The 12,446-nt window shown below is 46.0% G+C and overlaps 1 protein-coding gene across 1 annotated transcript; it reads left to right on the top strand.

Moving 5' to 3' along the window:
- Positions 1–9,742: 9,742 nt before the first annotated feature.
- LOC141494043 (frizzled-1-like) lies at positions 9,743–11,859 on the top strand. The gene is given in 2 exon segments (XM_074195220.1): positions 9,743–10,431; positions 10,433–11,859. Coding segments are annotated over 2 exon segments (1,845 nt in total). The 3' UTR covers positions 11,589–11,859.
- Positions 11,860–12,446: the final 587 nt, after the last annotated feature.

Genomic DNA, 12,446 nt, shown 5'->3' with positions numbered 1-12,446 from the left:
TATTTTATGAAGTTTTTTGGGGGGGGAGTTTAATAGGTGAATTTTGATCATAAAAATATTTATGAATAGATTTTTGAGTAATGAGTACTCTCCAGGGATTTGTGTTCAAATCTAGTGTGAGCTTAGTTTCTTTTTTTAATTATATAAATATTTTATTTGTTTTCCAATTATATACAACAGTAGTTTCTACTTATCATTTTTGATAAGGTTTTGAATTTTACAATTTTCCCCCACCCACGCCTTCTCCCCACAGAAGGCAATCTGATAATCTTTGCGTTGTTTCCATGCTATGCATTGATCAAAATTGAATGTTTTGAGAGAAAAAAATAGCCTTGAGGAAGAAAGAAAATATTAGAGATAGCAAAATTATGTAGTACAAAAGACAACTTGTTTAAAAAAATGAAAGTAATAGTCTTTGGTCTTTGTTTAAATTCCACAGTTCTTTCTCTGGATACAGATGGTATTCTCCATCACAGATCTTAGGTTTCGTAACTGATCTGGGCCTCAGTTTCTTCATTTGTAAAATGAGTTAGCCAAGATGATCTCTTCAAAAAAAAAAAGGTCTTCCAGCTCTAAGATCTTATGACTTTAAGGGAGCTGTAATTTTGTTTTGGTCCCAGGAACTACCAGTGAGGAAATTCAATCAAGTCAGATCTTCCCCCCACTTCTGCAGCTTGGGGATACTGAGTGGTCTAGTAACTTATCCAAAGTCACACAGTTGGTATTATACAGAGTTCAAACCCAGATCTTCCTGACTTTGAGGCTGACTCAAAAGTCCTGTATGACACATTAATTATCTTTTCACAATTTCAATTTTTTCCTGTTTTTTTCTCTATATGAAGTTAAAAAAATTAAAAAAATTTCCTTAATTATGACACCTATACAGTTTCATACCTAGTATCTAGTCTCTCTCCTACTGGTCAGTCAAAAAAATTTATTAGGTGCTTGCTTTGGGTAGAGTGTTGAGCATACAAATATCATACCAAAATGACACAGGCCCCCGCTCTCAAGGAGCTTATATTCTACTAGAAAATCTTTTAGTTATCTTTGAATCTAGTGCTTCTAATGGAAATTTCTAACAAATGAAGTGATAATTCTCCAAAATGAAATAGTATTTTAAAGCCTAGTATAGGATTTTCTATATGATAAAAGGGTCAGATGGTAATTCAACCTCTGATTCTAACCCTAATTCCAACACGAACCTAGTCCTGGAAAGAGGAAAACCTGAGTTCAGATTTCACTTCAGATGCATACTAGTCAGCTCTAAGACTTCAGGTAAGTCACTTAGCTTCTATGGGCCTCAGTTTCTCCATATGTAAAATGGGATATTGACCCATATCTCTCAAGATTGTTGAATGAGATATTTAGAGTCTTTTGCAAACCTTAAAAAGAACTACATAAATGCTAGCTACTTATACAACTACTACAACTATTTATTATTATTATTATTATTATTATTATTATTATGTGGTTGTTATAAGTTAGTTGCTTTGATGAAGATGAAATTCTGAGAAAAACTGGTCCATTCAAAGCCTCTATCTGAATAGAGGCTTATTATGTAAGGGACTACACTGTAACTGTGAGGCATAGTGTTGTGTAAGTGTGATTCCGGGGAAAGGGTGAAGAAATGAAAGCCCTATTTATTTGCTTACTTTTAAAGTGTTGCAAAATTACTAAGCTAGGCTTTTTTGTTTTGTTTTGATTTGTTTTTGAAGATGAGTTGACTTCTGCAGAAACTCTGAGTTGTCGTTCTTCCAAGAAGAAATCAGATAGAGATCTGTGCTAGATCATCCATGTAGGTGCCCAGGTGTATGGTCAGGTAATTGAATCACATGGCACAGAGTTATAGCCAAGATGCCAGCATGTCACCACAGCAAGGACGTTTGACTACTGGCAACTAAATCTTCTGTGAGGCCCCGTTGGGAGTATCAGTGTGTGAGATTTATCTGTCAGTAATCATGGGGCTAGCTAATTAATAGGCATTCCCTAAAAATTCAATGATAAGAGGTAGGCACTTGGAGGACTGGATTGCTTTGTCTATATTTCTATAATCAACAATGAATCAAAGCCTAAGAGTCCAACCTTATATTATTTGCTTCCAAGTCATTGAGATTTCATCAGTTGGGAATTTCCTATGTGGAAACTTCCTGCCCAGCTGAAGCTCTGCCACTTATAGTCTTAGAAAGTTGCCAGAGGCACTGGGGCATTACCTGACTTAACCAGCTAATGTGCAATCTAATATCCATGAGGCAAGATTCAAACTTGGTATTCCTAGCTCATTCCAAGGCCAGTCTTGTATTCATTACACTAGAAGTCTTTAAAGTGTGACACAAAAGAGGCTCTCATCTGATTTGACCCCTCAAAGAAGGGCATATGATCAACCAATCAGAAAGTGGAATAATGAGCTGGATCCAACCCTTCCTGGGATAGCAAGTCCTGGATTGGTTTCCATTGAAACTTTACCTCCTCTTATTTCCCAAAGCTGTCCCTTCCCTCTTTGTAGGCCTCTCACCTAATTATAATTAAAGATATCTAAGAATCCGACTCCTAGGTATCCACTACACAGGTGCCATTGGGGAAATTCTCTTCTCACAACCCACAATACCATTTCCTCATGCCACAGATGACCTTGTGGAAAGGCTGGAAGCTTGACCAAGGGAGTGAACTCTGGGCTGTCTCCCTTCAGACCTGGAGGGGACATTTTTAAGTTTCTCACCATATATATCCAATAAGTTGCAGAATGTAGTCCATATTGTCTTCACTAACTCCCATAATTTTGTTGTCTTCTCACTACCCATTCAGAGATTTCCTTATGTCAAGCCCTTATCACCTTTTGTTGGGACTATTGCAGTCATCTTCTAATGGTTCTCAGTCTCCATTCTTTCCCCTTCTCCAATTGAGTCTCCATACAGTTGACAAAATAAGTTTCCTAAAGCATGAATGTAGGGGGCAGCTAGGTGGCACAGTGAATAGAGCACCAGCCCTGGAGTCAGGAGGACCTGAGTTCAAATGTAGCCTCAGACACTTAATATCACTTAGCTGTGTGACTTTGGGCCAGTCACAACCTCATAGCCTTGCAAAAACCAACCAAAAAAAAAAAAAGCATAAACATGACCAAGTCAATCCCCTCATTTATTATGCTCCTGAGGCTTCCTAGTGACTCTAGAATTAGATATCGTTTCATCTTTATCTCTTCACTTAAAATTTCTATTTTGTATAATTATGCATGCAATTATTAGCTTAGTAGTATATGTTAATAATATATAAACGAACAAATATGCTCATTTTGGATTGCATATTCAGTCTTCTCTTTTTCCTTATAGGGGCTTGTCATAAAAAAGACTTGGAGACTATTGTCATACCATACTGCATCTTTCTAAGGCAAACCTGAATCTGAGCACAATCTCAAAATCACATGAAATTTGAGTTGCAAAGGATCGCAAAGACTGTGGAGTATCATAGCCTAGCACAGTGCCTTGCAAACCAAAGGATGTTAATATATTTGTCAAATTGAAATTAATTCACTAGGTGAATGGGGGGAGCATCTGGAACAAGAGAAACCCTCTCTTATTTATCCATGTGTTTCTTGTGTTCTATTCAGATCTCTTTTTTCCCCTTCAGTCAGAGACTGTCATTCAAAAATAAGGACAGTTCTGTCATTCAGCTATTTATCCATAGTTTGGCCAGGTGCTTCAATGTGCTAGGCTATGTCTAAAAGGAACAGTGTCCTTGATAATTAACCACACTGAACTTGACGAAATAATCTAACTTGAAAAAGTTTGGGGGATTTGGGAAAGAGCTGGTCAAACAAGATATTTAAAATAAGATAACATGTTTAAGATGATGAAGAGCATGATGCAACCAAGCCCACAGGAGAATATTATGCAAGTCACTTGAGTGTAAATATTTTATTACATCGTTAAATTATAGTTTGTTCTTGTTTACTCATCGTCATCTGAGGCTCTTAAACATCATAATATCCTTAGAAAGTAATTTCATCAGCTGAAAAAGTAGATATTAAAAAAGGAAAAGTCTTTCCATCTCTTTCCCCCTCTCCTCCTTCCCCTTCCTTTCTCTCTCTCTCTCTCTCTCTCTCTCTCTCTCTCTCTCTTCTTGTTTTCCTTTCCCTATTATCCCCTTCTCTTCTCCTTTTCTTTTAAGCTGAGCAAGGATTTATGGTACCAATATTGGCTCTCTTTTTCCCCTCCCCTCATCTCCTCTCCCCTCCCCTCTACTTCTCTTCTCTTCTCTTCTCTTCTCTTCTCTTCTCTTCTCTTCTCTTCTCTTCTCTTCTCTTCTCTTCTCTTCTCCCCTCTCCCTTCTCTCCCTTCTCTTCCCCCCCCCACTCTCCTCTCCTCTTCTCCCCAATCTCCCAATTAACATTGTAGTTACTATTGGTTATATGCTCTGCCCTAGTTCTCTTTTCACAGAATGACAAGATCTGAGAGTCTGAAAGGACCTCAGGCACTCTCTAGTCTTACTCATATCCAAAAGTAATCTCCACTACCACCTATGTAATGAGCGGTTATGCAGCCTCTGCTCGCAAACCTCAATGGAGGAGGAATCTTCTCAAGTGCTCCATTACCCTTTTGGACAGCTTCAATTTGGGGGAGGCCTTTCCTGACAAATTAGTCTCTTTATAATTTCTATTCTTTGCTTCTGGTGTTGCCTTCTGGAGATCAAACCAAAGAGTGTAATTTTTCCTTGGCATAGCAACTCTTCAAATACCTAAAGACAATCTCCTATTCCCCTAGTCTTTTTTTTTTTCAAGGTAACATGCCCAGTTCCCTTATAAGATCCGCAGATGATATGGATCCAAGGCCTTTTACTATTCTGGTTGCCTGTCCTCTGGATGTTTTCCAGTTTATCATTGTCTTAAATTGGGGCACCAGCACTTAAATGAATATTCCAGATAAGATCTGATGGGGGCAGAATCACTTCCTTATTCTTAATTCAGTCCAGGAATCCATTAGCCTTTCAAGGCAAGTCATAATGAACTTACAATCCACTAAAACTCCCACATCTTTATTTCAGACAGACCGTCGTTTAATCATACTTCCATCACCTTTTACTTATAAAGTTGATATCTTGTACCCAAGTGCAAGACTTTCCATGGAGCTCTAATGAATTTGAACTTCTTGGATTCTGGACTGTCAAGATATTTTTTGATGTTAATTCTATCAACCTGCACATTTCAGCTCTCTCTCCCAACATTGTATCATCCCCAGATTTGGTGAGCATGCCACCTGTCTTTATTCAGAAAGTTAATAAAAATAGTAAGAAGAGTAAGAATCTATGGTACCATGATTGGCTCTTTATCTATGCTTCAAACTTAGGTCCTCCAAACATTTCATTATTGATGTAGGGAACGCAAAGGGAGTAATATGCAATTGTTCATTTATGTAAAGAACTGATAGGAGAGAGTATTTGTGCTTTGCTCCAGGAAGCATTCTGTGGTGAGGCCCAATTAGGGGATATGATGCAGGGTGGGGAACACATTAAGTTTTTACATGGAGACTTATGGGATCATAGATTGGGAATTGGGGGGAAAAAACCAAACTTATAGGTCATGTAGTCCAACTCATCATTTGGCAGATGAGGAAAATGAGATCTTAGGCCTGGTCTCAGCTCTAGTGAAATCTTCACCAAGATTATGCTTTGAAGGCACAAAAATTCCCAGAATTCCCACTCTAGCACAGTTTTTCTTCAAAACATCGCACACCTGTTTTAGAGAGAAACTGAGAGGGTCAGAAAAAGCAGAACTAAAACTGTATTCTATCAATCTAAGAGAGAATTTGACTTCACCACCACCTAACCAGTTCTCATAGGCCACCCCGACATGGCTTGAAGGGTAGGACAAAGGGATCTCCACCCTTCCCCTCAACATTGATCATGGTCTTTAAACAGCTTGGTGGAAATCTCCATATTGGAAGCTCTGAAGATAACTGTTAGAAACTATTATATGAAAAGATAAGTCACTATTAATTATTAGAAATTAATAAAAGATTATCATTCTATATTGATTGATTTGGTATAAATTAGTTTATTGGTGAATTATATAGCAGAATTTGGAGACATTTAGAATATGGAACAAGGTAAATTTTGATTTGAAGTAGGAAATTATATGATTAATAATGATACTCATGATATCCCACATTTAAATCATACATTATGTGTGATTGAATATATATTCAATATTCACAGACACATACACACACACATATATGATTGAGAAATAAAGTGCTTTCCTTACAACATCTTGTGAGGCTGGCTGTAAAAGTATCATCTCTATTTTAGAAAAGGGAAAATTCAGGTTTTGTGAAGTTGAATGATTTCCCCATGGCCACATGACTTGTAAGTATGGCAGCTGAGATCTAACACTAGCAAATTTTTTTCTAGGTCAGAGGGCCCACAGCATGGAGGTAGGAAACTGGATTTTCCATTTTACTGGAACAGGGAACACCCTAGTGAGATTGATAACTGCAGTATGAGGTTAGTGACTTGTCCAGGGTCATATAGCATGTATAAGAGATTGTCTAGCCATTTTATCATGATGATTATCAACATGGAGTGTTAGGAAGAAAGTCATGAGTGGAGCATTAGACAATTTAGAAACATTAGAAAAGACAAATGGGTAAGAAAAAGATTCAGAGATCCCTGAAGGTTTCATTCAATTTAACTTTGGCCTCTAGTAATTATGAACTCATATCATTTCATGTAATGAGTTGCAGCTCTATGGGCCTTTTCTTTCAAGACATTGTTCTGGCAAGAAGGAAATTAAACTACAGAGATATAAATAATAGTAGCAGGATTAGAGAATAGTTATTGAAAGATGGCTGTAGATAAGGAGACAGCAGTCTGATAAAACTTGGCAAAAAAATCTTCCAATCTTTTATTTCATAAAATTATAGGGTAAAGAGGTGGATTTACATAGTTGTGCCACTTGGTTAAAAAAAAAATCACAAAAAAAATTTACATGGGAGATTAAAAACCCACAGGTATGTAGGTCTGGCAAGAGGTAACCTGACAAAGCATATTTTGCAGTAAGGAAAACCGGAGCTCCAGTTTACTAACTGTGTAACCCCTGGACAAATCACTTAATATCTCAGTCATTCTGGTAACTCTCTGAAGTTATAATTTGCAGTGAGTTGCTTATTCTGCCTTGGTGAAGGAGTTGAAATAATGAAAGTTCTTTGGACTGATGGAATAACCATATGGATCACAAAATAATATGGTCTGGCATAAATACACTATTTCTTTTCATAATTAGAGGAAGACTCTCTTTTTAGGTAGATTTCAAGGTGACTGGAAACTGAACATGGCACAGTCTCAAAGCAAGTTAGATCCCAAATCCCCTGCCCCCAAGTCCTCCCAGAGTTTTAGGTATTTTCACAAACACCCAGGTCAGAATATTGTTATTTTTCTCTATTCTTGGGAACCGGTGGAACCTCAAAACAGTCCAGCTCTTCATAGGCCAGGGAAGTCAAAAGCTCGGCAAGAGCCTCAAGTTACTCCCCACCCCTGGCAGACTCAGAGGTCTTCAACCTCCTCTTCCTCCCCCCCTCCCACTTTCAAGAGGCTTCAGCCAGATGCTGACTTCTCCAATTCCTCTAAAGAAAGGACTTCTTAACCTTATCTGTGCCCTGGATCCCTTTAGCAGTGAGCTAAAGCCAAAGGATCGTTTCTTAGAATACTGTTTTTAAACAGATAAAATCCATGGGATCACAAAGGAAACCAATTATAAAGAAATACAAGTCTCAAAAATTAAAAAAAAACTTCATAGAACCCCCTCTTCCACCTCCACCTTCCCCCAGGTTAAGAATCTCTTACACATTTTATTGCAGTCCTAAGAGGTTGATTTTTATTATTATTTAGAGCTGCTGGTTTTTGCGCTAAAGTTCTTAGTTTCTTAGCTTCAAAGCCATGTTTCCTGGCTTAAGAAGAAGAGGAAGGTGGGAGCCATGGACTTAGACTTTCTTGATTTCAGTCATAAATAAATAAATAGATAGATAAACAGATAAAGAAAAAGATAACTAGATGAATGGATAACCAGATAAATAAACGCATAAATGAATGAATGAGTGAATGCACAGATAAATGGATCAATGAATAAAGAAATATATAAAGAACAAAATGAATGAGTACATAAGTAGAAAAAGAAACGAAGGAATAAATAGATATAGATAGATAACTAAATGAATGAATGGAGAAGTCACCAGATAAATAAATAAATATAAGAATGAATGACTATATAGATAAATAAGTAGAAAAAAGAAATGAATGAATGAATGAATGGATAAATCACCAGATAAATAAATAAATATATGAATGACAGCATAAATTTAAAAAGTAGAAAAAAAGGAAGGAAGGAATGAATGAATGGATAAATAAATATATGAATGAATGACTACATAAATGAATAGATAACTAAGTAGAAAAAGAAAGAAATGAATGAATGGCTGGATGACCAGATAAAGAACTACATAAATGAATGAGTAAACGCATAAAGAGATGGATAAAGTGGACGAGGACGAGGAGATATACAAATAACTAAGGCTCAGTGATCGTGGCGACCCAGGTGGTCAACAGGCAGAGTTGAGCGGCACCGGGCCTGGCCCACCCTCCGGTCCCCAGTGTGGGGGATGGTCCGGAATTGGCGCCGCTGAAAACTTTGAGTGACAGCAGCGTGGAGGCAGGTCGAGGGCCGATCCCTACTCGCTACACTGTAGCAGGTTGGGGCAGCCGTGTCCCGCGCTGGTCCCTACTCGCTACATTGTAGCTACACTGTAGCAGGTTGGGGCAGCCGGGCGGTCCCTACTCGCTACACTGTAGCTACACTGTAGCAGGTTGGGGGCAGCCGTGTCCAGCGCCGGTCCCTACTCGCTACACTGTAGCTACACTGTAGCAGGTTGGGGGCAGTGTCCAGCGCCGGTCCCTACTCGCTACACTGTAGCTACACTGTAGCAGGTTGGGGCAGTGTCCAGCGCTGGTCCCTACTCGCTACACTGTAGCAGGTTGGGGCAGTGTCCAGCGCCGGTCCCTACTCGCTACACTGTAGCTACACTGTAGCAGGTTGGGGGCAGCCGTGTCCAGCGCCGGTCCCTACTCGCCACACCGTAGCTAGTGTAGCAGGTTGGGGCCGAGGGCCGGTCCCTACTCGCTACCCTGTAGCCACGGGACGAGCCGGGAGCGCCCGGCCCGCCGCCCCGGGCTGTGCTCCGGCGGCTCCTCCTGCCTCTTTCTTGGCCCGTCCCGCCGCGGAGGGAAGCCGGCTCTTTGTGCCGGGGCGGGCTCCGGGGCGCACCAACTCTCTGCCCCCCTCCCTCCCCGCTCCCGGCCCAGCCCCCACGGCTTCCAGCGAGTAGACAGCGGCGGGCTGCTTTTCGCCGGGAAGCGGGTGCGGTGATTGGGTGACGCTCCCTTAGCCCACCAGTTCCGCGTCGGTTTCAAGGCTCCTCCCTCCGAGTGAAAGGCAGACTCCGGGGCGCCTGGAAACCGGCCGGGGAGAGGGAGCGGGAGCCCAGCGGAGGGACTGACACAAATGGTCAGGCGGCGGCGGCGGCGGCGGAGGCGGCGGCGGCGGCAGAGGTGCGCTCTCGCCGGGGCCCGGGACGCGGCGCGGCCGGCACCCCCCGCCGGCGCTTCATGAGCCGGCCGCTCCGGCGGCGGCGGGGCCGGCGGGACGCGGAGCCAGCGCGGGACGCGGAGGGCAGCGGCGGGCGCCGAGCGGGGCCCGCCAAGCATGGCTGAGCGCGGGGCGCGCGGGCGGCCGCCGCCGCCGCCGCTGCTGCTGCCGCTGCTGCTGCTGCTGCTGCCGTCGGGGGGCCGCGCGCAGGCGGCCGGGCCGGGCCCCGCGCAGCCCGCGCCCCCGCCGCCGCCGCCGCCGCCGCCGCCCGCGGCCGGGCCCCCCGCGCCGCCCCCGCCGCCGCCGCCGCCGCCGGCGCCGCAGTACCAGGGCGAGCGCGGCATCTCGGTGCCGGACCACGGCTACTGCCAGCCCATCTCCATCCCGCTGTGCACCGACATCGCCTACAACCAGACCATCATGCCCAACCTGCTGGGCCACACCAACCAGGAGGACGCGGGGCTGGAGGTGCACCAGTTCTACCCGCTGGTGAAGGTGCAGTGCTCGGCCGAGCTCAAGTTCTTCCTCTGCTCCATGTACGCGCCGGTGTGCACCGTGCTGGAGCAGGCGCTGCCGCCCTGCCGCTCCCTGTGCGAGCGCGCGCGCCAGGGCTGCGAGGCGCTCATGAACAAGTTCGGCTTCCAGTGGCCCGACACGCTGCGCTGCGAGAAGTTCCCGGTGCACGGCGCCGGCGAGCTCTGCGTGGGCCAGAACACGTCGGACAAGGGCACGCCGACGCCCTCGCTGCTGCCCGAGTTCTGGACCAGCAACCCCCGGGGAGGCGGCGGCGGCGGCGGCGGCGGCGGGGGCCGGGGCCGGGGCCGGCGGCGGCGGGGCGGGCGGGGGGCGCTTCTCCTGCCCGCGGGCGCTCCGGGTGCCCGCCTACCTCAACTACCGCTTCCTGGGGGAGCCGGACTGCGGGGCGCCCTGCGAGCCGGCGCGCGCGCACGGGCTGCTCTACTTCGGGCCGGAGGAGCTGCGCTTCGCGCGCACCTGGATCGGCGTCTGGTCCGTGCTGTGCTGCGCCTCCACGCTCTTCACCGTGCTCACCTACCTGGTGGACATGCGGCGCTTCAGCTACCCGGAGCGGCCCATCATCTTCCTGTCGGGCTGCTACACGGCCGTGGCCGTGGCCTACATCGCCGGCTTCCTGCTGGAGGACCGCGCCGTCTGCAACGAGCGCTTCTCGGAGGAGGGCGCGCGCACCGTGGCGCAGGGCACCAAGAAGGAGGGCTGCACCATCCTCTTCATGATGCTCTACTTCTTCGGCATGGCCAGCTCCATCTGGTGGGTCATCCTGTCGCTCACCTGGTTCCTGGCGGCCGGCATGAAGTGGGGCCACGAGGCCATCGAGGCCAACTCGCAGTACTTCCACCTGGCCGCCTGGGCCGTGCCGGCCGTCAAGACCATCGCCATCCTGGCGCTGGGCCAGGTGGACGGCGACGTGCTCAGCGGCGTCTGCTTCGTGGGGCTGCACAACGTGGACGCGCTGCGCGGCTTCGTGCTGGCGCCGCTCTTCGTCTACCTCTTCATCGGCACCTCCTTCCTGCTGGCCGGCTTCGTCTCGCTGTTCCGCATCCGCACCATCATGAAGCACGACGGCACCAAGACGGAGAAGCTGGAGAAGCTGATGGTGCGCATCGGCGTCTTCTCCGTGCTCTACACCGTGCCCGCCACCATCGTCATCGCCTGCTACTTCTACGAGCAGGCCTTCAGGGACCAGTGGGAGCGCAGCTGGGTGGCCCAGAGCTGCAAGAGCTACGCCATCCCCTGCCCCCCCCACCCGGGCCCGCCCCACCCCCCCATGAGCCCCGACTTCACCGTCTTCATGATCAAGTACCTCATGACCTTGATCGTGGGGATCACCTCGGGCTTCTGGATCTGGTCGGGCAAGACCCTCAACTCTTGGAGAAAATTCTACACCAGACTCACCAACAGCAAGCAGGGGGAGACCACCGTCTGAGAGAGACAGAGACAGGGGAGAGAGAGAGAGAGAGAGAGAGAGAGAGAGGAGAGAGAGAGAGAGAGAGAGAGAGAGAGAGAGAGAGAGAGAGAGAGAGAGAGAGAACGAGAACAAAAACCAGCCGTCCAGGCTCCTCCAGTTACTTTCCCCTCCCCAGCTCCCTGGGATGGATTCATTCCTCTGGCTTTGCTTTCTCTCTCTCTCTCTCTCTCTCTCTCTCTCTCTCTCTCTCTCTCTCTCTCTCTCACACACACACACACACACTCACACACACACACACACACACACACACATTTCCAAAAAATAAACAAAGAAACAAAGCCCCCCTCCACTCTCCAGAGCCGTCCCCCAAAGCCGGCAGACGAGGAGACTTCACCACCAAGAGAGAGATTTGGGACCTATGGACCACAGACAGCTCGCTCTCTGGTTCCAAGACTTTATGCTTTTGATTGTAAATAGCCTGTGTAAGATTTTTTGTAAGTATATTTGTATTTAAATGATGGAAAAAGAAAATCACATTTTTAATTATTTCAGGATTTTTAAACCATTCCCAGATTTTCCTCCTCGGGTTGTTTTATTTTCCCCCAAGTATTGCAAAAAGAAAAGGGGCTGGGGCGGGGTGGGGAACTCCTTCCCTCCTTCACACAGGTTTTTTTTTGTTTTGGTTTTTTTTCCCCCCTTTCAGAGCCATCTGCTCAGGATTGAGCAGAGAAGTCTTGATTTAGTTGCCGGTGTCTGACTATTCTCCCCTCCTTTCCCTCTGACCCCACTCCCCCTTTCTGAAGTGGAGTGGGGGTGGGGGGGACTCAGATCTCTCTTCCAGCCTTCCAAGCCCTACACTGGGAGCCCTGCCAGGCC

This window comes from Macrotis lagotis, chromosome 7, assembly GCF_037893015.1.
Source record: "Macrotis lagotis isolate mMagLag1 chromosome 7, bilby.v1.9.chrom.fasta, whole genome shotgun sequence".
Classification (NCBI taxonomy): Eukaryota; Metazoa; Chordata; class Mammalia; order Peramelemorphia; family Peramelidae; genus Macrotis; species Macrotis lagotis.
Note: the sequence above shows the minus strand (reverse complement) of the source record. Positions and strands in the feature narration are given on the sequence as shown.